Source organism: Leucoraja erinacea, chromosome 14 (assembly GCF_028641065.1).
Source record: "Leucoraja erinacea ecotype New England chromosome 14, Leri_hhj_1, whole genome shotgun sequence".
NCBI classification, from domain to species: Eukaryota; Metazoa; Chordata; class Chondrichthyes; order Rajiformes; family Rajidae; genus Leucoraja; species Leucoraja erinaceus.
In genome coordinates this window covers 31,185,547-31,209,561 of record NC_073390.1, presented here as the reverse complement: position 1 = coordinate 31,209,561, position 24,015 = coordinate 31,185,547, and the positions used below count along the sequence as shown (strand labels likewise).

At 41.8% G+C, this 24,015-nt stretch overlaps 1 protein-coding gene across 1 annotated transcript in view; it reads left to right on the top strand.

Annotated features, from left to right (window-relative positions):
- Positions 1–24,015, top strand: part of LOC129703508 (rootletin-like) — a 229,040-nt gene that overhangs the window by 94,538 nt on the left and 110,487 nt on the right. The window contains exons 10-13 of the mRNA XM_055646034.1: positions 6,612–6,708; positions 7,437–7,535; positions 11,258–11,509; positions 20,565–20,764. Of these exons, the coding sequence (XP_055502009.1) occupies positions 6,612–6,708; positions 7,437–7,535; positions 11,258–11,509; positions 20,565–20,764 (648 nt within the window). The remainder of the gene's footprint in view (positions 1–6,611; positions 6,709–7,436; positions 7,536–11,257; positions 11,510–20,564; positions 20,765–24,015) is intronic.

Here is a 24,015-nt window from a genome sequence, read left to right as displayed (position 1 = left end):
AATCTCTTTATTGAATGAATGAAGAGTGTGACACTTTTAGATCCTACTGTATGTAAGATAATATTAAAATTGCGAGACAGATAAGACAGACCAGTCTTTTCCTTTTGTTTTCTTTTGATTTTGTTATATTGGACAGACAGTTAAGATTCTCGTTAAGAAAATGAAATATGGACAATTTTTATTTCTTGTGGAGGTTTATTAGGGCATGAAAAAGTAGTGCAGGAACATTGTTTTTTTTAAAACTTTTATTTCTATTAAACTGTGGGGGAAAGGGTCACCAAGTGTGTCTTGTGGAAGTTACCTGTGCTGCAGAACTCTGCAACTCAAGCTCACCCCTGTGTCTATACAGGTGGGTAAGTTCTTCTTTATCGGTCCCCAGCCCTCGGGTTGCCTGTGACTTAATGCGGCACAACTCCAGAGACAATGATCAATCCTGACCTCTGGTGTTCTCCATGTGGAGTTTGCAGGTTTCTCCCGGGTGTTCCGTTTCCTCCCACAACCCAGTCATGCAGGTTGGTGAATTATTTGACCACCATTAATAGCTTCTTGGTGTTGCTTAGAATCACAGGAAAGTTGATGAGTGTCCGAGACAATAAGTTGCAGGGCTGCATAGAGAAAAAGAAGGGTGGGGGGTTGAGACTAATGGGACTGCTCTTCTGGGTGCTGGCATGTGTTGCAGTAAGTAAGATAATGCAAAACAGTTGTGGGCAATTCTGCTGCTTGACATTGAAAGGGCCGTTTGTTTGCTATCATCCATTTTACACAATCACTTAACATCTACTGCCTCCTGTGAAGGCAGTCAGACTAAAATTACCTGGCGCCTGCAAAAATGCACTTTCTGTAGTGGGTTCCTGTGATCAAAATAGGAAGCAGCCCAGGAGTACTGAGGCCCATCATCTCAGCCCATTAGCTTATTATGTAAGATCAACTAATTCAATACAGCCCAACAATCAAAACCAGGACCCTGCTGTCTTTCTCTGTTCCACTCTACTGCTGAAATATTACCGATTCATGTGAAGAACGTTAAACTATCCCAAAATATGATTTTATCTAACTGTTCACAATTCAGTCGAGTGCAAAAACAACAGCAATTAATAAGAGTTCAAAATGAGTCCTGCTAGAAGGCGAGCACTGGAAAAAACACAAAAACGCAACGCAAAACAACAATATATACTCAGTGTAAACCAGTGGGGTATATTTTGTGTGATGGTTCATAAGTTCTGGGAACAGAATAATTCCATTTGGCCCATCGAGTTTGCCATTCAATCGTGGCTGATCTCTCTTTTGCTCTCAACCCAATTCTCCTGCCTCTGCCCCATAACCCCTGACACCCTTACTAAACAAAAATCTGCGAATCTCCGCCGTAAAAATATCCATGGACTTGTAATAGAGGTGATATCAAATCAGTAACCAATTTTACATCTCTCCTGATTTTTATTCTTACAAACTTTGTGGGAAGATAAAATGTGGAAGTATTGCTTTGTGCTGCCCTCTCATTATCATCTGTTGTACACTGTTGCTGAAGGTCAAATGTCATAATTATAGTTGGTTCTACCACTTCCTCTGGCAACATGTTGCACCCAGGCACCACCCTCCGTGTGAAAAAGTTACTTCTCAATTCCCTTAAATCCTCCCCCTCACACCTTAAACCTATGTTCTCGAATTTTAGATGCCCTTATCTTGGGAAAAAGACTGTGGCTATACACCTTATCTATGATGCTCAAGATTTTATATACTTCTATATGGTCATCCCACAGCCTCCTATACTCCAAGCGAAAATATCTTAGCCTATCCAGCCTCTTCTCATAATTCAAACTCTCCTCTTCTGGTAACATCCTCATAAATCTTTTCTTGCATCCTTTCCAGTGTAATGACATCCTTCCTATAGAAGCGTGATCAGAACTGTACACAGAACTCCAAATGTGGCTGTACCTGCACCCAAAAAATTTACTCAGTTATCTGAGTAAGCATGCTAAACACCTTCAACCTGTGTTGGCACTATCAAATAACCATGTTCCTGCACCCTCAGGTCTCATTTTTCTACAACACATCCAAGGGGTCTACCATTTAATGTGCAAATTCTACCCTGGTTTGTCTTAGCAAAGTGCAATGCCTCATATATAATTAACTTAAATGCCATCTCCCATTCCGTGACTTATTCGCGGAGTTGATCAGGATCTTATTGTAATATTAAATAACTATTTTATGGGTTTGTCCCACTTAGGCGACTTGCTAGGCGACTGCAGGAAACTATGCGGTCACCACATGTTTGCGGGTGGTTGCCGGGTAGTCACCTTCATGGTCGTGGGGAGTTCCTGCATTCTGTGAACTAGTCGCGGCCTCATTATGGTCGCCACAAATTTTTCAACATGTTGAAAAATTAGCGGTGACCAGAAGATGTAGTCAGAATTCTCGTGCCGTAGGTGCAGTGGTAGTGGGTTGCCAGGAGGTCGAAGGTTGTCGTAGGTTCTCGTAGGTGCTGACCGGTGAATTTCATTGGTTCATTGGGGGAAAAAAGCGTAAGCAGTAGTTTTCAGAACCAGGGGTAACCAACTGGCAATGTTAATGTCTGCCGAGCTTCACAGCCGTGTATGTCTAGTTTCTAAAAGTTGTCTCCACTCCTTCTCTCCCCCCCCCTCCCCCCCTCTTTTAAAGGACTTATGTGACCCTTCCCATACACTGCTTTCATTCCATCTTAATTACAGCGCCAACCTTCCTGTTCATCGTGGTGTGTGTCTGTATCGCATTGGCTTTGAACTGTGCGAAGTTCACTCAGACAGCGCTCTCCCTGCTTGCCCTGTCCCCCGCCTGAATAATGGGCTGGTGAAGGAAGTGATGTGTGTGTGTTCCACTGACAATCGCCGGCAGTCGCCTGAAAAATCGCCTAAGTGGGACAGGCCCATAACTGTCCATATACCATCCACAAACTTACTAATCATGCCACTGACATTTACATCTAAATAGTTAATATAAATAAAGAAAAACAACAGTGGGCCTAGCACTAATCCCTGTGGTAGACCATTTGTTACAAATCTGCAGCCTCAAAAACAACATTCTATCACCATCCTCTATCTGTTTAAGAAGGAACTGCAGATGCTGGAAAATCAAAGGTAGGCAAAAATGCTGGAGAAACTCAGCGAGTGCAGCAGCATCTATGGAGCGAAGGAAATAGGCACCATTTCGGGGCCCCGAAACGTTGCCTATTTCCTTCGCTCCATTGATGCTGCTGCACCCGCTGAGTTTCTCCAGAATTTTGTCTAACATAGAAACATAGAACTTTGGTGCAGGAGTAGGCTATTCGGCCCTTCGAGCCTGCACCGCCATTCAATATGATCATGGCTGATCATCCAACTCAGTATCCCGTACCTGCCTTCTCTCCATACCCTCTGATCCCCTGAGCCACAAGGGCCACATCTAACTCCCTCTTAAATATAGCCAATGAGCTGGCCTTGGCTACCCTCTGTGGCAGAGAGTTTCGGAGATTCACCACTCTCTGTGTGAAAAAAGTTCTTCTCATCTCGGTTTTAAAGGATTTCCCCCTTATACTTAAGCTGTGACCCCTTGTCCTGGACTTCCCCAACATCGGGAACAATCTTCCTGCATCTAGCCTGTCCAACCCCTTAAGAATATTGTAAGTTTCTATAAGATCTACTCTATATCTCCTAAATTCTAGAGAGTATAAACCAAGTCTATCCAGTCTTTCTTCATAAGACAGTCCTGACATCCCAGGAATCAGTCTGGTGAACCTTCTCTGCACTCCCTCTATGACAATAATGTCTTTCCTCAGATTTGGAGACCAAAACTGTACGCAATACTCCAGGTGTGGTCGCACCAAGACCCTGTACAACTGCAGTAGAACCTCCCTGCTCCTATACTCAAATCCTTTTGCTATGAAAGCTAACATACCATTCGCTTTCTTCACTGCCTGCTGCACCTGCATGCCTACTTTCAATGACTGGTGTACCATGACACCCAGGTCTCGCTGCATCTCCCCTTTTCCTAATCGGCCACCATTTAGATAATAGTCTGTTTTCCTGTTTTTGCCACCAAAATGGATAACCTCACATTTATCTACATATTCTAACATCCTCTATCTGCTATCTTTAAGCCAATTTTGTATCCAATTGACCAGCTTGCATTGGATCCCATGTGATCTAACCTTCCTATCATGCTGCTTCTTGTTAAAGACCTTGCTGACGTTCATGTATATATTCTATTCTCTCCCTAGTTACTACAGGTATTTTGCCTTTAATAGACATAACATCTATGTTTAATGTTAAACTCTTTAGATTCCCCTTAATCATATCTTTCATAGCTATCTCATAACCCCTTTTTGCCCTCGTAATTTCCCTCTTAAGTGAGCTCCTACACCCCTGATACTCCTCAATGCATTCACGATCCCAACCTCTTATACCTGATGTGATTCTGTTTTCGTAATCGGAGCCACAATATCTCATCATTCAGAGTTCCTTATTCCTGACGTTCTTCCCCTTTATTCTAACAGGAGCTTGCTGCCCGTAACACTCGCTCTCTCACATTTAAATCATTATCTTCCACACATCAGATGTCCTTTTAACTCCAAACACCCTTCCCTTCAACTTCTGAAAGTCTTTGTCTAGTACCTTCAACATTCCTAGCCCTCAAACATTACTTTGGTTTTGTGGAAAGGAAAATTTTGTTTTTAAGTAATTAATGTAAAAGATCAGTTATATTGATTTTGTGCACCATTACTTTGGATAATTGTCAAGGTGAAGATGAATTGTCAAGGTGAAGTAGTCAGGTGTAGGAGGTTAGCGTTGAGTGTAAGAGTGATTTAGATGTAAATTAGATCTGCTTGGGGTTCTCAGAATTACAATAGGATCATTGATGGAAAAAGGTAACATTTAATTTCAAAACCTAATTAATAGAGTGATTCAGTAACGAGAGAATGAATTTAAGATCATTGTCATGGAACAAAAGAGAAAGGATAGCTGAGTCTAATTTTCTGCAGGGAGGTGCTGGGACATGGGGAATCCTATGGGAACAGCAGAGCAAGCAGACTCAATCATTTAAACAGGTAGTGGGAAGAGCTGGGAGATGTAATGGAGACATTGTCTTAGAAAGCTGACCATGTGTTTCCATAACTCCTTATAACATAGAAAGTGTCCATTCAGTTCATTGACTTCACGGTAGCTCCCAAAGCAATCCCCAAGACTCTACCACTGATCTGCACACTAGTAGTAGTTAATTAACCTTCCAACCCAAACCCAGATGGAAGAAAACTGGAGCACCTAGAGAAAAGCCATGGGATCATGGGATGGTGTTACGAGGCAGCAGATATAGTAGTTGTGCCACCGAGCATTCTTAACATTTGCCAGCAATTGCAGGGAATAACTGGTCATGGTTTCCACACATTCTGCACACTGGGAGTTTCTTTTTATAGATGCCTGTCGCTGCTTTTATCACAGAACTCAGAGAGCCCTAACCAAATGAGGATATGAAATACTTTTACTGGGTTCATTAGTCAACAATGTGACAATATTGGCTGCTGCCGACTGAGGTAGCTTTGTATTGGCATTGTAACCGTGCACCACAAGAGGGCCTCACAGAGCCAATTGAATAGGAAAGCCCCCTCAATGAAAGAAGCTGGCAAGTCAACCATTCAGTGAATTCTGGGGGTCTGTTCTGTTCCAACACCGTGAATAACCCAGTATTCCACTTCCTGAATTTGGTTCCACTGTCTCCAAGTGGTCTCCCTGGTTTCCTGCTGGTCCCAATTCAAAAACGGGTAGATTCTAATCACAGCAACTTCTATAATAGCAAAACAATTGAAAATACTCAGCAGGTTGGGCATCATCTGTGGAAAGAGAAACAGAGTTAATATAACAGGCCAAAACCTCTTCATCAGAACTTCATTGGAAATCTGCTGAGTTTTTCTAGGGTCTCTGCTAATATTTCAGATTTCTAGCATCTGCAGTTATTTTTTTTATTTTCATCAACCATCTGTTTGTATGCAACACTTTAACAAAAGCCACGAAGCTTCAAGTGATCTGAAGCTTACAAGTCCTTCAGAGAAGATGCCAGAGAAGATTGATAAGAATGGGGCGATGGTTAAGGTCCTTGAAGGTGGAGTAGATTAAGCTTTTGGCTTTGGGCAGAGATGGTATAAGAGAACTTTCATAAAGATGTTACAAATTTGATAGATTTTGATAGAAGTGCAAGAACCCGTTTCCTCTGCTAGGAGGGCTTGTAACCAGAGGACACTTATCAGGTAGCTGGCAAAATAACCAGTGATGAGGGATGAAGGATTTTTTTATACAGTGAATAGGAATGTGATGGCAGACAGTGTAGTACTAGAAGATTCAATGGTATCCTTGGAAAGGACTGAATTAATATTTACAAAAGCACCAGTTCCAAGTCTATAGGAAAAAGCAGGAGTTGACCTGGTTGTATCATCTTTGTAAACTGCTGGTCTGTACCAATGTCCTCTCTCTCTGCTGTTTTTTTTAATTGAAACATTTAATAAAGAAATAAAGGCTTTGAACCATTAGAGTTGCTTCACTTTTGGTGAACTACATACAGCTTTTCCATTTGAGACCTGTCCCTTGTGGTGTTCTGTGTTTTTATTTCAGGATTAGTGATTTATCAGTTGCCTTGGAGAGACTCAAGATGCAGAATGCTGAGAAGGAGCGAACTATTACCTCGCTCAACCGTAACCTGGAGAAGTTGGTAGGTTTGACTTCCATGACTTGACACCGTGAGATGTGATTAATCAACAGAGGAAGGCAGGAACTGGATTATGCTGCCCAGCACTTAAGATTCTTTCCGAAACCTTTTTGCACCCAATCTTTCCAGATGTTTACAAATTGTGTGAAATAAAGAGCCTGAGGTTTAGTTCTTTTTTACTACGAATTGACAAATCTAAGTGAGTATTGGAAATTGGCTTCTAAAAATGAATCTCGGGAGTGTGAAAGGGAAAAAAAATCTGATCAAGGGGTGGAGTAGTGTCAATGGGGGTTTCAAGAATAAGAGCTGGTTTAATTCTGAATCTTTCTGAAGTAAAGTAGCAAACAGAAAACTTGGGTACCCTCAGTAAGTGCGAAGAGCATTGTGGAGAGGAATTTTTTAGATGGATGAGTCTAGATTCGTAATTATTTTGGAATAAAAATATTCCTCCTTTCACATATATTTCCAAGATATTCCTATTGATATCAAATTTGCTTTCCTGAACAAAGCCTTCTGCTGAAAACCAGCAAATAGTTTCCCAATATTCTTACTGCGATTATGCATGTTGTCGGATTTTTCTGCAGTCTTTTTGATCTGAACAAACATTTATCACCCCTCTTCATGGAATTTTTAATTAACGTTTGAAGAAGGAAATATTTGTCACTGCTTCAACTTTTCACAGAATTTCTTCGCTAGGTTTGAATTGCTATTTGATTCTTGGCTGCTAACAGGAATCGGGTAGAACTGAAGTTACAAGTGAAACCCAGGAGAACGAAGCCCTGAGGAACGAGATAGAATCCTTACACCAAACCTTACACAACATCGCCCAGGTACAGAACAATAGAGGTTAATGCATGAGAGGGATTGATGGGCAGCTCTTTAAAAATATGCTCTTTAAAAATATGTGGGATTGATGGGTAGCTGGACTCAAATGTCTAGTGACCAGGGGACTCCAAGAGAATGGAGAGAGGGGAGATGAATGCTCAGAGAAAGCATCACTGAGGGCTGAATATTAAAACACAAAGTACAAAAGCAGGAGCAGACCATTCTATCCCTTATGCCTGCTCAACCAGTTGTTAAGATCGTAGCTGGATTGTTACCTCAGCCTACCTTCATGCACCAGCCACTTATCTATTGGTTTCCTCAGCATCAAACAATCTATTAACCTCTGTCCTGAGAATCCTTTATGAGTGAGCTTCAGTGGCCCTCCAGGTTAGAAAATTCACTCCAACGCTCTTATTACCGGGCGGCAGAGTGGCGCAGCTGCAGAGTTGCTGCCTTACAGCACCAGAGACTTGGGTTCGATCCTGACCACAGGTGCTGTCTGTACAAAGTTTGTACATTCACTCGGTGACCATGTGGGTTTTCTCCAAGTGCTCTGATCTCCTCCCACATTCGAAAGGCGTACAGGTTTGTAGATTACTTGGCCTCTGTGAAATTGTAAAAGAATCGTTCCTAGTGTGTAGAATAGTGCTGGTGTGCGGGTGATCGTTGGTTGGTATGGACTCTGTGGGCTGAAAGGCCTCTTTCTATACTGTATCTCTAAAGTCTAAATTCCAAAGATTCACTCATCTCAGAGGGAAGAAATGTGCATGGCCACATATTCACTTGCTGTGAATGAGACACGCAGCAAGTGGACACTTCATCTTTGCATCTAACCTGGCCAAGAAACAGGGCCACGTCTTTCTATGTCCCACGGCAAATAGGCTCAATAGCGGATATGAATGTGTGGCTGAGGAGCTGATGCAGGGGGCAGGGATTTAGATTCTTAGACCACTGGGATCTGTTTTGGGTAAGGGTGAATTGTACGAAATGGACGGGTTGCACCTTAACAGGCGGGGGACCAGCATTCTGACAGGCAGGTTTGCCTCTGCTACATGGGTGGGTTTAAACTAAATAATGGGGGGAGGAGACAAATTGGAAATACACGGATGGAGTTAAAGGGAAAGAGAGTATAGGAAAAGTTAAGAAAGACACCAGAATTAATGGGGCAGAAAGCTCACGAAGGGATAGGAGAGTATGGCCAAGTGAAATAGGAATCGATGTGAAAGGTGAGGTGAGTAATGGATTAAAAGTATTATATATGAATGCACGGTATAAGAAGTAAAGTGGATGAGCTTGAGGCTCAGTTAGAGATTGGTAGATATGACATTATGAGGATTATAGAGACATGGCTGCAGCAGGATCGGGACTGGGAACTGGATATTCAGTGTTATACGTCCTATAGAAAGGACAGATAGGTGGGCAGAGGAGGTAGGGTTGCTCTGTTGGTGAGGGATGAAATTCAGTCCCTTGCGAGGGGTGACATAGGGACTAACAATGTAGAGTCGCTGTGGATAGAATTAAGGAATTGTAAAGGTAAGAAGACATTAATGGGAGTTATCTACAGGGACTGGTTTCCAGAGCGCTAGTATGGACATTGTGGGCCGAATGGATTCTTGGGCTGGTGGCTCGGTCACTCAAGCCTGTTGTGCTAGCAGCTCACTCATTCATGGCTGGTGGGCTGGCAGTTGACTCACGGGTATTCCTTGAAATTCCATTTCAAGCAGGGTGCAAGGCCACCAAATTCAAGTGCAGTTTCTTACCACTTCAAGCAGAGTGCAAGGCCACTAAAGACAGCGACTCGTGACCTCTCCCTCCTCCATCTTGCAGAGACTGAGCCACACCCACACTTTTGGGTTTTATAGTCCCTCCCACCAGAAGGGGTGTGGTCTTCATGGCATGATTGACAGGAGAGAGAACCTCAACATTTTTTAAACTCTTTTATTTTTCATTAATGGGAAAAAATTGTGGCACCTGATGAGCGGAAGGGGACTCTGAGTAAGATGGCCAAAAATCACAGCCATACGTGGTAGTGCTTTTTCTAAAATCAATATAAAGCACAAACAGGAAGTGGTCAAGATTATGCTTTTAATTATATAGAAGGCAAGGCAACTTTAATTAGGCAAGGCAACTTTAATTAGGCAACACAGCTTTAGCATTTCCAAACCACAGGCAACACAGCTTTAGCATTTCCAAACCACAGGCAGCACAGCTTTAGCATTTCCAAACCAAAGGCAACACAGCTTTAGCTTCTCCAAACCAAAGGCAACACAGATTTAGCATTTCCAAACCAAAGGCAACACAGCTTTAGCATTTCCAAACTATATTTTCAAATCACATTAAGGGCACTGACAGGTGTTCAGTGTTATTCACAGCTCAGACTGAGAGACGTGACCCTCTCGCTCCCCCATCTTGCAGAGACTGACTGAGGCACTCAACACTTCCGTGTTTTATAGTCCCTCCGGAAGGGGGCGTGGCCTTCAGGGGAGAGAATCTCAACATTTTTCAAACACTTAATAACTCTTTTATTTTTCATCGATGTGAAAAATCCTCTTGTCCTGCGCAGCGGATGGGGATTCTGAGTAAGATGGCCAAAAATCACAGTCGTAAGTGGCAGCGTTTTTTCTAAAATCAATATACAGGACAACAGGAAGTGGTCAAGATCAGACTTTTAGTAATATAGATATGATGAGAAAAAACGTTTTCACCCAGAGTTGTGAATTTGTGGAATTCTCTGCCAATGAAGGCAGTAGAGGCTAATTCACTGGATGAATAAAAGAGAGTTAGATAGAGCTCTAGGGCTAGCGGCATCAAGGTATATGGGGAGTAGGCAGGCAAGGTTTTTGATTGTGGATGATCAGCCATGATCACAATGAATGACGGTGCCGGCTCAAAAGCCAAATGTCCTCCTCTTTGCACCTATTTTCTATGTTTCTATGTATTCTTCTTAATGGAGCCATAACTTCATTCAGCATAGACCCAACTCATCTAATCTCAGAATACAAATCTGCAAGCTTCCAATCTATTTGTGAATTTTTGTTACAGTGAAACATGAACAGGGAGACCAGACCTGCTGCACCTGATATTCCAAACCCTATATAATTATTGTACACGTTATTTACTCTTGACCTCATAAACACTTGCAATAACCTTCAGCAGATCACTTGCCTTCCTCAATGCTTGCAGTCTAACATCTAGTTGTTCCTGCAGAAAAACATCAGGTCCCTCTGAATAGCGGCTACTTCCATTCTTTCACTGTTTAAAAAATGATCTCTTTTCTGCTTTTCCTTGCTATCAAAGTCGATGACCTCATGTTATTTTTGCATCATATACATCTGCCATACCCTTAATCTTACACTGATTCTCTCTGAAACTTCTTTACGTCCTCTGCACAACCCAAGCTGCCAGCCAGCCATTCCCAAAGTATTACATTTGAACCCCTCACAATATTGATATAAATGGTAAGCAGGAGCCACCAGGAGTCCATTGTTCTCCCTGACAATGGCAACTGGACACACAGTTGGGCGGTGTTGTACCAAAGACATGCTTACCATGCCTTTACATATGATCATTGATCACGATATTATGGTGGTTGTGGGTGGAAGGGATGCAGGGATAAGAGCCTTTCAACTGCGAGAAGACATAATATATAGAGAAAAGTTAGATCTGTGTTAACTTTTTGATCGCATTCGATGTATGTGCAATCATCATTCTGCTCGCTCTTTTCCAGGTTGCCATTATAGATGCAGAGACATCGAGCTCTCTGTCCAGAGAAGGAGCAACTGAAGGGACTGAGGCTGACTCTGGCAGACTGGGATCGCCCTTCATGCCGGACTCCCCCGTGCTCCTCACATCTTCTCCCCGGAGGCGCAGGTCCCCCCCGCGTTCCCGGTCCCCGCTGCGCAGCATGTCCCCACCCGGTGGAGATCGCACCTTGTCCGCTGTCCAGTCGGCACTGCAACGACGCCACCTGCAGGTGCAGGTGAGTGATCTTGGCTGCGGTTTCGTCGCCAGGCCATAAGGCGCTCGCCTGGAAAGGCTTTTAATGGTTCCTGATGGGTTTCAGGGTTTAGAAAAGGGAAATTTATTAGCAAGGAGCATGGTATACATTCTTGTTCAGTTACAACTTTCAAAAATCTGGGCATTCATTTAAATACATGGCACATTTAGCGCATGCAAACAAATACAAATTCATCCACTTGATGTCTTGCATGCAACTGCCCTTTCCTCGGGACTTGCATTTTCAGATACTTAAACATGGACACTTTGAGTAAAATCTGCCTTCAGCACCACCGTCTCACTGTTTCACCAACTACCCAAGGCCAACTATGCATCAGTCCCAAAGACCGGTCTAGCCTGGGAAAGGTTAGTAGCTCATGCAATATGGGCTCTTTCTAACCATGCACAGTCATTCGGTCAGTTGCTAAAAGCCCAGTTAGGGAGACTGCAACACGCTTCATGATTACTAAAGCATTAAGTGTTTGGGCTGAATGTAAAATCAAAAGATATTTAATAATTAATCCTGGATAAGCACAAATTATACATTGGAAAGAAATGCAGAACAAGTGAGAAAGTTCTGTGTTCAGTCAATAACTGTTTGAACACTATGAGGCGTGGGAGGAAAAGGTTAAATAGTTGGTCAGCTCATCCCAGTCAATCTGCTTCTGGTTGCTGGGCATGGATTTGGAGTTTCACAATGAGACTGTGTGATCTATAAACGGCACTGATTGTAGTCCCTTCCCATCTGAACCTTTTTCTTGTTCACAGTAGTTCAAAGGCATCCTTACATACCTGTGGTTGCAAAAATGTTGAGACTTTCTAATCGGTGCAACAGCCCTGTTTATAATTCTTATTAAAAAGAGAGAAAGAAAAAAAACAGATTACACAATAAATCTGTGAACTCTGTCCAACTGGGGTGGAGGGGAAGTGTTTGAAGTTGTCAGCTCTTCGGTTGCATTTAATGAGGTGGAAATAGTTGAACTCATTTGATACTTAGTCTTTTGAACATTGTGCAATTAGAATTAGCCAAGGAGGATTATGGAGTTTGAGAATAGCATTTTGCTGGCAATTAGTAGCATGTCTTGTATTAATTTGGTGTGACAAAGGCTGGGAACGTCAGCATTATCTGACAGGCTTTTCATCACCCATTGCTAAGCAGCATTGAACAAGAGAAGCGAGGAACTTTGAGCCAATGAAACAATGAACTCTACGTGGAAAATGCTGAGCGGGCGTTTTTGAGAAAGTAATTTAGGAGATTCAGGCAAAATCATCTTCTTGGATTTGGACCTAGCCAATCATTGGTTGAAATGTTATTTAGGGAACCTGAGTGAGATGGAGGGAAGGAAACATGTTCGGAACAGGTGAAGAAAGTTAGGTGTTTACTATGCAATGATTGGTAAATTGGCATGAATGAGCTGCAGAACTTTAGCCAGAGAATTGAGACAGAAGAAACAGCAGATAGTGGAATCTTGAGCAAAACACAAAGTGCGAGGGGAACTCAGCAGGTCAGGCGGCATCTGTGGAGGGAATGGACAGGCTATTTTTCAGGTCTGGACCCTTCTTCAGTGATTATAGTGAGGGGGAGAAATCTGGAAATGGTGAGTGGGGGCAGGAATAAGCCTGGCAAGTATTAAATAGATATAGATGAGGGGTTTTGATTGGCAGATGGGTGGAGTACATGACAAAGGCAAGAGGTGCAAAGGAGACATCAGGGTGTCAGTTAAGGAGAGAAGCCGAGTGAAATCTAAAGTCAGAGGGAGAGTTATGTGACAGAGTGGAAGGAGTGGGGATAGAAGGGAAATGAGGGACTCGGGACGGGGGTTGACGAGGGAAATGAAGGAGTCAACTGGGGTGGTGGGAGATAGTAGGAGAAATGGGTGTGCACCAGTGTGATAGGAGGGGCAGGGTAAGAGAGATATCTGGGGGGAGTATGGCCTTGACAGACAAGGCCTTGGCAAACAGAGTGCAAATGTTCAGCAAACTGTTTGGCTAGTCTACACTTGGTCTCACCGATGTAAAGGAGGCCACATCAGGAACACTGAATGCAATGGACAATGTTTGAAAGGGTGCATGTGAACCTCTGTCTCACATTGAAAGTCCATATATGCAAAATCTGTTGCCCTGCCGTCATCAATTGCAAACTCAAAAACGCTAATCTGATTTGTAATGGTTGGAAAATTGGAACAAGAGCCCAAGTCTTGAGAGAGTTGGATATAACTCTTAGGGCTAACGGAATCAAGGGATATGGGGAGAAAGTTAGAACCGGGTACTGATTCTGGATGATCAGCAGGAACCGTGTACTGATTCTGGCTCGAAGGACCGAATGGCCTCCTATGTTTTCCATGTTTCTGTTTCTATGTAAGGTGATCATTAGGGCTAGAACATTAGTACAAGAACACTAACACTGGGTCAGAAGTAAAAGCAGGGATGCTGGAAATCCTTGGCAGGACAGTCAACACCTGTGAAGTGAGAAACATTTATTAATGTACAAATCAAAACACAATATCTGGAAAAACTTAGCAGGTCAGAATTACGAAAGAAAAACTTAACATTTCAGGTCAATGTCTTTAAACATTAGGGATACATCGCTGAAACAAGCCTTTTGGCCCATGGAGTCCACGCCGACCATCGATCACCCCATACTCTCGCACTGTCGAACACGTCAGGGAGAATTTATAATTTTATCTAAACCAATTAACTTACAAACCTGTATATCTGTGGAGTGTGGGTGGAAACCGGAGCACCCAGAGAAAACCCACACGGTCTCAGAAAGAACGTACAACCTCTGTACAGACAGCACCCATAGCCAGGATTGAACCTGGGTCTCTGGCGCTGTAAGGCAGTAACTCTATCGCTGCACAACCATGCAATCCCTTCATCAGAACTAAGAAACAAGCAAGTAAGTCTAGATGGCAGAGAGTTAGGAAGGACAATGGACGAAACAAAGGGAATGTCTGTAATAGGGTGAAATGAGGGACAACCATTGAATGGACAGTTAAGACACTTTTGTAGGGTATTGTGTTGTCTGGGGACTGGAACATCCCCAGCAGTTTGGAAAATACAAATGAAAGAAACGAAGAGAAAAAAAATAGGGAGAAATGGCAAGCACAAAGGATCTAAACAGAAAGAAACTTATGTTCATTGACATTAGAGAATTCAAAGGGTGACGTTTCGGGTCGAGACTGAAGTCTGTAAAAAGGGTCTCAACCCGAAACGTCATCCATTCCTTCCTTCCAGAAATGCTGCTTGTCCCGCAGAGTTACTCCAGCGTTTTGTGTCTACCTTCAATTTAAACCAGCATCTGCAGTTCTTTCCTACACATTGGAGAAGCCAATATCGATTCCTGCAATGTGCCAAGATGATATTGTTCCCTGTGCTTGCATTGGGCCTTGTAACATGCAGAAGACCAGTGAGAGAGGTCGAGAGAGAGAATGAAATGTGATGGTGAATTAAAATAGCAGGCAGAGGGAATCTCAGGGTCAACCCTGTGGACTGAACCCAAGTACTCTGCAAAGTGATCGCCCAATCGTACATCACATTGTGAATACTGAATGTAGTGCATTCGATTGGAAGAAGTGAAAGTGTCATCTCTGGAAAGATTGTTTGGGTGTCTGGATGGTGGGAAGGTAAGAAGTGAAAAGATAGCCATTACATTTCCTAAGGTTGTATGTAGAAGTATCATATAATGGGGAGTAGTAGGTGGGAATGTAAAAGTGGACTGACGACTCATGAAGAGAGCAGTCCCTTCAATATCTTGAAAGAGAAGAGGAGGGAAATGGAATTTTCGAATTCAGCCCCTGCAGGTAATGGTACCAACACAGTTGTTGATGTACTGGAGAAAGATACTCAGGATGTGGGTCTGAATATAATTAAAACAAAGATTATTCCACATATTACACAAAGAAAGCTGGCATAGCTTAGGCCCGTCAGAGTGCCCATCTTATCTGGAGAAAGGGAGTAGAGTTGAAGGAAAGATGTTTTAACTATTTAATCTTAATTAAGAATAAAATAATAAGTATGTTGATGGAGTTGGATCTCTATTCAAGGAAGAAGTGACAAGCTCTTAGACATTCCTGGTGTGGGGCGGAGAGGTAGAGAGATAATTCATGAAGATGAACCGATTTGGAGCAGGGATACCAAACTATCGGCGTAATGGAGGTTGAAGTCTCTCGGGTGTGAGCGGGAAGCAACTGAACTAGGGAGAAAGAATGGAGTCAAGGTAGAAAAAAATAAGTTTGGTGAGGCAAGAGTGGGCTGACACAATGAGTCTGAGGTAGACAAAAATGCTGGAGAAACTCAGCGGGTGCGGCAGCATCTATGGAGCGAAGGAAATAGGCAATGTTTCGGGCTGAAACCCTTCTTCAGACTGACACAATGAGTCTGCCTGGTCAACCCTGTTTGTTGATCTTGGGCAGGATGTTGAGGCAGGCAGTTCGGGGTCGGGGCACCCCAATGTTGGAAACTGATGGGATGATCTAATTTTCAATTCTGAAGGAGCATGGACTTTAATTTGTTTGGCATTCCTCACAGATGCTATCTGATCTGATTTTCGTTTATATCTTTGATTTTCAGCATCAATATGATTTTGTTTTGCTTTTCGAACACAAATTCCATGACTGTGTTGACGAATAGCACTAACTATACGGCATAAATTTAATCATGACTCTGGGGCTCACATAAGAGCTATAACACTGGATCTATTGAAGAAAATAATATTAAAGACAGTACGATGTCAAGGTCGAGCTTAATTTACGTGATATTGGGCTAATAGTACGAGGTGAGAAAGAGAGTTATCCTGGTTAATGATAGGTCAACAATCACAACAAAGGTGTCAAAGATGTCAGAACAAAGGTGTACTGGTTGTTTAATTGGCCCCTGTAACCTACCGACAGTGTGGGCTGCAAAAAACGAATCATAGGAAAATTGATAGACACATGAGAGACAATGTGTGACAGGGGTTGAAGCGAACTTGAGACTGATGGAAATGCTCCCCTGAGAATCGACGTGGAGCCGATTAGTCAAACAGTCCTATTCTGTGTTGTAATAATCGAAAGCTGTAATGGAAGCGCAGAGGCAAAGGCACAAACTAGGTCATAAATGGGGTATTTACAGTTGTTTGATTAGCAGAATGCAACAAAATTATAATTAAGGCTTTAACAGTAGATTAGAGTTAAGCATTTATCACACTTATTACGGGTAGAGGTAGAAGATTGAACAATGTCACATATAGGCCAATGACATTTGGTCAAAGGGGCTTGTTGACATATGTCAAGGTGAGGTACAGAGGCTATAAACATTTTGCTTGCTGGTCACAGGCACATAGATGAAGACGACACATAGAAATTAATTTATTCATAAGCCATACAAGTGTGTGCAAAATCCACGACGTTAGTGTAAAAAACACAATTATAAATTAAGTCTATTGTAATGCAAGAGGCAGTCCGTAATATACAGTTACTTAGGTAAGATTGGGGTTGTACTGTGGTTGGAGCAGGAACAGTCTTTTGGTGCATACAAAGAGGAAGGAGATACAGTGCAGATACAGTGAAGACATATTACTGAACTATCAAGAACTAGTGGCAGGGCATGTCGGATTATGCAAAAATGTATGAAAATGCTCTCTTGTTGACACTGGTAAGATAATTCTATCTCCTTCAGACTGAAGCCAGTTCTTGAGGACAGTAGAAACAATTAACTGCAGCTGCTGGTTTACGCTGAGTTACTCCAGCACTTTGTGTCTCAAAAAAAGGCACAACGTGCTGGAGTAACTCAGCGTGTCAGGCAGCAACTGTGGAGAACATGGATTGGTGATGCTGCCTGACCCACTAAGTTACTCCAGCACTTTGTGTCTTGAAGACAGTGCTCAAGACATTCACAATTTACGCCCTCTCCTTCCACCATCATTAATATCCATTGGTATCCATCAATCATCAGAAGATTGGATGATGTTTATACTATTTCCAAACATGCTTCCCCTCCATCTCCATGGCTGGATCTGAAAAATATTTCCAGTTTTAGATCCACAACCTTACTATGTTGTTCCTTTGTCTTGTTGGCAATTTAGAGAAAACCCTTTAGTGAAGTCCAAAAACTATAGCTCAGTGAAGAAATCACTTACACTGACTTTGTGTATGATAAACTATGACAAACTATAACATAAATTATGGTCATATCCAGCAAAACAAATACTCGGCACAGTGAAAAAAAAATCACAAATTAAATTTATTGAGGTGATCGTTTTGGCCAGAGTGGTTAAACAGTTAAAATATGGTTGAACGATTTTTCTAATTTAAAGTAGCCTTGAAATCCAGCCCAGCGGTGTTGCAAGTCACGGGCCACTGCAACTCAACCTTAACCTGTCAGTCTTTGTCAAACGGTAGAATGAGTTAGTTATTGAAGTGACTGCTTTGATCACACCCATGCCCTTTATGTATTTAATAGATAGCAGCTCACTGGGAATGTAAGTTGCATTTCTTGAAAGAAACAAAATCAAAATTCTGAAGGGTTATTATTTGTGAATTATCACTGTGTGGCTCTGTGAGGAATTATTACATGTGTGCTTAGTGATGCAAATTCCTGCTATATTTTAATCATTTTGTCCCTTATGCTTGGACACAACAGTGGAAATTATTCAAGGTGGGAATTTTATCTGAGAATCTTGAGGACTTTTAATTCCTTTTGGTGCAAGTGCTTGTTTGGTGAATTACCTCTTGTTTGAGTCAAATTATAATGCATTAATATTTTCTCTGTGAGCCCAATCATTCTTTCTTCTTCTCTCTCCAGTCAGACAGTAGATACAAAAACTTGAAAGCATGTACTACCAGATGAAACAAGAGATTTTTCCTCATGTTATCAAACTGTTGCACAATTCTTTCATACATTAAGGAAGAACCTGGAGTACAGTGTGCTGTTTTGGTCTCCAAATTTGAGGAAGGACATTCTTGCTATTGAGGGAGTGCCGCATAGGTTCACAAGGTTAATTCCCGGGATGGCGGGACGGTCATATGCTGAGAGAATGAAGCGGCTGGGCTTGTGTACTCTGGAATTTAGAAGGATGAGAGGGATACTCATTGAAACATGTAAATTAATTAAGCGTTTGGACACGCTAGAGGCAGGAAACATGTTCCCAATGTTGGGGGAGTCCAGAACGAGGGCCCACAGTTTAAGAATAAGGGGTAAGCCATTTAGAATGGAGATGAGGAAACACTTTTTCACACAGAGAATTGTGAGTCTGTGGAATTCTTTGCTCAGATGCCGGTGGAGGCCGGTTCTCTAGATACTTTCAAGAGAGAGCTAGGTAGGGCTCTTAAAGATAGCGGAGTCAAGGGATATGGGGGAAGGCAGGAACGGGGTACTGATTGTGAATGATCAGCCATGATCACATTGAATGGCTCGAATGGCCAAATGACTTATTTCTGCACCCATTGCCTATAATTCCTGATTTTCCAATCTACCTCAACGGTAGATGATTAGGAGAATGGGCAAAGGAGTGGCAGATGGAATACAGTGTGGGAAAGTATGGATTCATGCATTTTGGTAGTAGGAATAAAGGCTATTTTCTAAATGGGTGATGATTCAGAAATCGGAGGTGTAAAGGGACTTGGAAGTGCTGGTGCAGGATTCCCAAAAGCGAATTGAATCAGTAGCAATAAAAGTAAATGCAATGTCAGCATTTATTTTGAGAGGACTAGAATAGGTTAAAGGTTCAAGGATGGTTCAAGGATTCAAGGATTCTTTATTATCAAAATGAAACATGGATGCAATATTGTGGATTTATAAGGCACTAGTTAGACCGCATTTGGAATATTGTGAGCAGAAATGGGCACCATAACTGAAAAAGGATGTGCTGGCATTGGAGTGGATCCAGATGAGGTTTATGAGAATGTTCCTGGATTTGAGTTAACGTATGGTGAGCATTTGACGACAGTGGGTCTGTACTCACGGAGTTTGAGGATAAGGGGGTCCTCATTGAAATTTATCTAATAGTGAAAGGCCTGGGTAGAATGGATGTAGAGAGGATGTTTTCACTAATTGGAGAGTCTAGAATCAGAGGGCATAGCCTCAGAATAATAGGATATACCTTTAGAATGGAGATGAGGAGAAATTTATTTAGTCATAGTGTAGTGAATCTGTGGAATTCATTACCATAGACGACTGTGGTGGCCATATCATTGGATATTTTTAAAGGCATAGATTGACAAATACTTGATTAGTAAAGGTATCAAGAGTTATAGGGAGAAGGCAGGAGAATGGGGTTGAGAAGGAAGGAAAGGTCAGCAATGAATGAATGGCGGAGAAGATGCTGGGCTGAATGGCCCACTTCTGTTCTTCTGACCTATGAACTTATCAACTCATTGCACTGTTTTTTACTGTAGCTATTCTGTAGCTGTAACACTATAGTCTGCACTCTGTTTATTTTTTCTTTTGCACCACAGGATGTGCTGATCTATGGTATGATTTGCCTGGACAGTACACAAAATAGCTTTTCACTCAGTACTAAGTTTAGGTTTAGTTTTATTGTTATGTGTATTGAGGTACAGAGAAAACCTTTGTTTTTACATAGTATCCAAACAGAATAGATATACCATACATCAATACAATCAAGTCAAACTCAAGTACAATAGGTAGAGGAAAGGGGAAGATACAGAGTACAGAATATAGTTCTCAGCAATATCGCGCATTGCAGCTCTTCCGTTCGTGACAATAAGAAGCCAAAACCAATACCAAGACTCAGCTTTGATTCAGAGTGAGACTACTTTCTGCTCTGTTAGTGTTAGATGCAGAAAGAAGTTCTGCCTTTACAGTGTCCACTCTCTGTTTCACCATGTTATTTCCACTACCGGTCTGTGGTGGTTTGTTAAATTCCTTTTTGTCCAATGATTAATTAATGATATTGCATATAATTAGTTAAGGCAGAAACTTCACGCTGGAATCTTTAGGACTTTGATCGCTTTTTTAGTGTGGTGCAAGTGGTTGTTTAGTGAATGCCTCTTGTTTCAGTCAATTTATAATGCATGAGGCATGGGCATTTTTTGCAGGAGCTTCGTGGAAGAATGGAAGCTATTCAGGATGTAAGCAGCTCCGTGAAGAAACAACTGGGAGACAGCGAGAGTGAACGGAGGCAGTTGGAGCAGAAACTAGTGAAGCTGAAGGGTGAGGCTGAAGAGTCGAACCGAGCCAAAGAAGATGCCAAGAGGGACACAGGACGCTACCGATCCTCCCTGGAAATCCTTGCAAGGTAGGTTGTGAAAACAAGGAACTGCGGATGCTGATATACAGAAAAGGACACAAAGTGCTGGAGTAATGGGTCAGGCAGCATCTTTGGAGAATTTGGACTGGTTAGATTTCGGGTCGGTATCTTACTTCAGACTGATCTAAAGTCTGAGTTCACCTGCTGAGTTACTCCAACACTTTGTGCCTTTTCTTGGAAGGTAGTTCATCTTCTGTTTGAAGGACATATGAACATATGAATCAAGAGTAGGCTACTTGGCCCATCAAGCCTGCTCTGCAGCTCAATAAGTTTGTGGCTAACCTGCTTGTAACCTCAACTGGCATTGTGGTCTACCTGCAGTGGGTTTTTCATCACCTTGTATATTAAAGTGCTACCGACCTCTGTTTTTAAAATTATCTGATTCCACCACTCTTTGAGGTAGAGACGTCCAAAGACTCATGACTCCCCAAGGGAAAAATGTTGCCCCAACTCTATCTTAAATAGCAAACCTCTTATTTTAAAACAGTGGCATAGAACATAGAACAGAGAAACCCTTTGACCCACAATGTCTGTGCCGAACGTGATGCCAAGACCAACTCTAATCTGTATGCATATTAGGTATGTTACAAAACCTACCTGAATCGTGTCTGAGTATCTGCCCCACCCCGTGTGCGCGATTCTGGCGCTGTTTAGAGGGGGCGGGTTTAAAACGCGATTTTTACTAGGCTGTTGCAATCGAAAATGTTCAGCCTAGTAAATCATTAACGGAAAATCGCTGGAAGACCCCGTCGCAAAAGGTATTATTAGTTTTTATGGCCTTGTATAATAGTTATAGTAGTTTAAAAATCACTCTCTCAACCCGCAACCTCTCGCAGCCCCAGGGTTTTATAAAGCAAACAATTAAAGGTATGTACCTTATTTTTACATTAAAAGGGGCTTCTTAAGAACCCTGTATATAAAGTTTTCTATAGCGAATAGTTCATTTTGGGCTCTTTATATCCCGCAGTATTTTTCTGGGCACTTGAGGGCACAAATCCAGCGCAATGTGAACGTTCTAAACCAGCGCGTTCACAGGAACCCACTAGAAAGTTGATTTAAATTGACTTTAATTTACAGCAATTGAACACTAAATTCCTTCCATTTGGCCTATAAATTGATGTAAATTAGATTTAAAAATCATGTTTTATTGTGAATTATTTGTGAATATTATTTGGACACTTAGGCTATTTAAAAATGTTAATCATTTATTAAGAAATTGATAGATGTTTAGATTTAGTAATTGAAGTTTGAAATTAGCTACAATTGGGTAACTAACTACTTATATGCTTTAATTTCAGGTCCTCCAAGTAAGATTATTTTATATTTGTTTCAGAATGGTTCAATCTATGATAACTGAAAATTTCATTCAGTTCTCTTAATTTTTAAGAAGGTTATGGGCTTTTGACTGTCCTCGATCACAGCTTTTTTGTTATGTCCATAGAAAATCAATAGGGAACAAGATGCTAATTTCCGAGTATGAAAATGGCCATAACTTTTTTATTACTTGAGATATGAAAGTGAATTAGGTGTCAAATTAAACTTATTGTTATGCGTTATCTGATGGGATAAATTGCAGACTTGATTTTTTTAATCTCAAAATTTTGTAACATTGCTATGCATATAATCCATATCCCTCCATTCCATGCATATCCATGTGCCTGTTTAAAAGTATCTTTAAGGCCGCTATTTTATCTGCCTCAACCACCATCCCCAGCAGCACGTTCTGTTACTCGCCACCCTCTGTGTAAAAAAATTGCCCCTGACATCTTTTTATATTTTGCCCCCCTCTCCTTAAAATTTGTCCAGGGAAAAAGGTCTACTCTATCTATGCCTCTCATAATTTAACATACTTCTATCAGGTCAAGATTCAAGAGTGTTTTATTGACATATGTCTCAGACAGAACAATGACATTCTTATTTGCAGCAGCAAATCAGAATAAGTAAACATAGTACACTAAACAATATAATAAACAAAAAAAGGTCAGTGGGTATATACCCTCCCCTCTATCTCCAGTGTTCCCGAGAAAACAATTCAAGTCTGTCCAAACTTTCCCTGCAGCTAATACCCGCTAATCCAGGCATAATTCTGGTAAACCTTCTTTGCTCGCTTTCCAAATCCTTCACATTCTTGTGTTGAGGCGACCAGAACTGCATACAATATTCCAAACGCGGCCTAACTAAAATCCATATAGCTGCATTATGACTTCCTATCTCTTATACTCAATGCCCCCACCAATGGTAACAATACCATATGGCTTTTTTTTAACCACTCTATCTGTGCGTGTTGCTACTTTCATGGAAATATGGACTTGGACCCCTTGATCCCTCTGGACATAATTGTTGTTAAAGTTAAAGGTATCAAAGGTATCAAAGGTATTTTATTGGTCACATTCACATACACCTAGGTGTAGTGAAGTGAAATCCTTCTTGCCATTTTGCAGCACATAAAGAAGGAATACAGACATAACATTAATAAGAGTTTTAAACATAAAGAACGTCCCCCCACAATGGTTCCCATTATGAGGGAAGGCAAAAAGTCCAGTCCCCAACCCCAGTTCACCCATAGTCGGGCCTATTGAGGCCTCCACAGTTGCCTCTACGGAGGCCCGATGTTCCAGGCCGTTCTCGCCGGGTGATGTTGCTCTGGCGTCGGGAGAGTCCTCTCAGCGGCCTGGGAACCCTGGAACGGCCGCTTCCGCACTATTCAACCTCCTAAAGTGCAACACCTCACAATTGCTCAAATTAAACTCTGACACTGAGTTCTAGAGCCTCTGACTGGAGGAAACATCTTCTCCAAATCCGTACAGTCAAAGCTCCTCAAGATATATGCATCCAATGTCCCCTCATTTTCCTGAATATAAGGCAACCAGGCTTAATCTTCTCTGAACTGCCACAGGTAAATAACTGAAACATACATTTGTATCCAGTTCCCCATATAATCTATATATATATATATATTATATATAACTAAAACTCTCATCTTGTTTGTTTGTATGCATGCGAGCGTGTGTGCTCCCGAAACTACGCCAAAACGGTACATTATAACACGTAACATTTTCTGGCCCACCTTAATGACCATTGTCCTGGGGTGTGCTGTGGTAAGTTTCGAACAGATTGATGTTATATTTTACAAGTTATTCACATTTTAAACTTTCCAAAAAACACTTTTACAAAAATCATTTTTCCACACCCTGACCGTTAGCCATGTACGATGTCACAATGACGTCACAATGGGATCC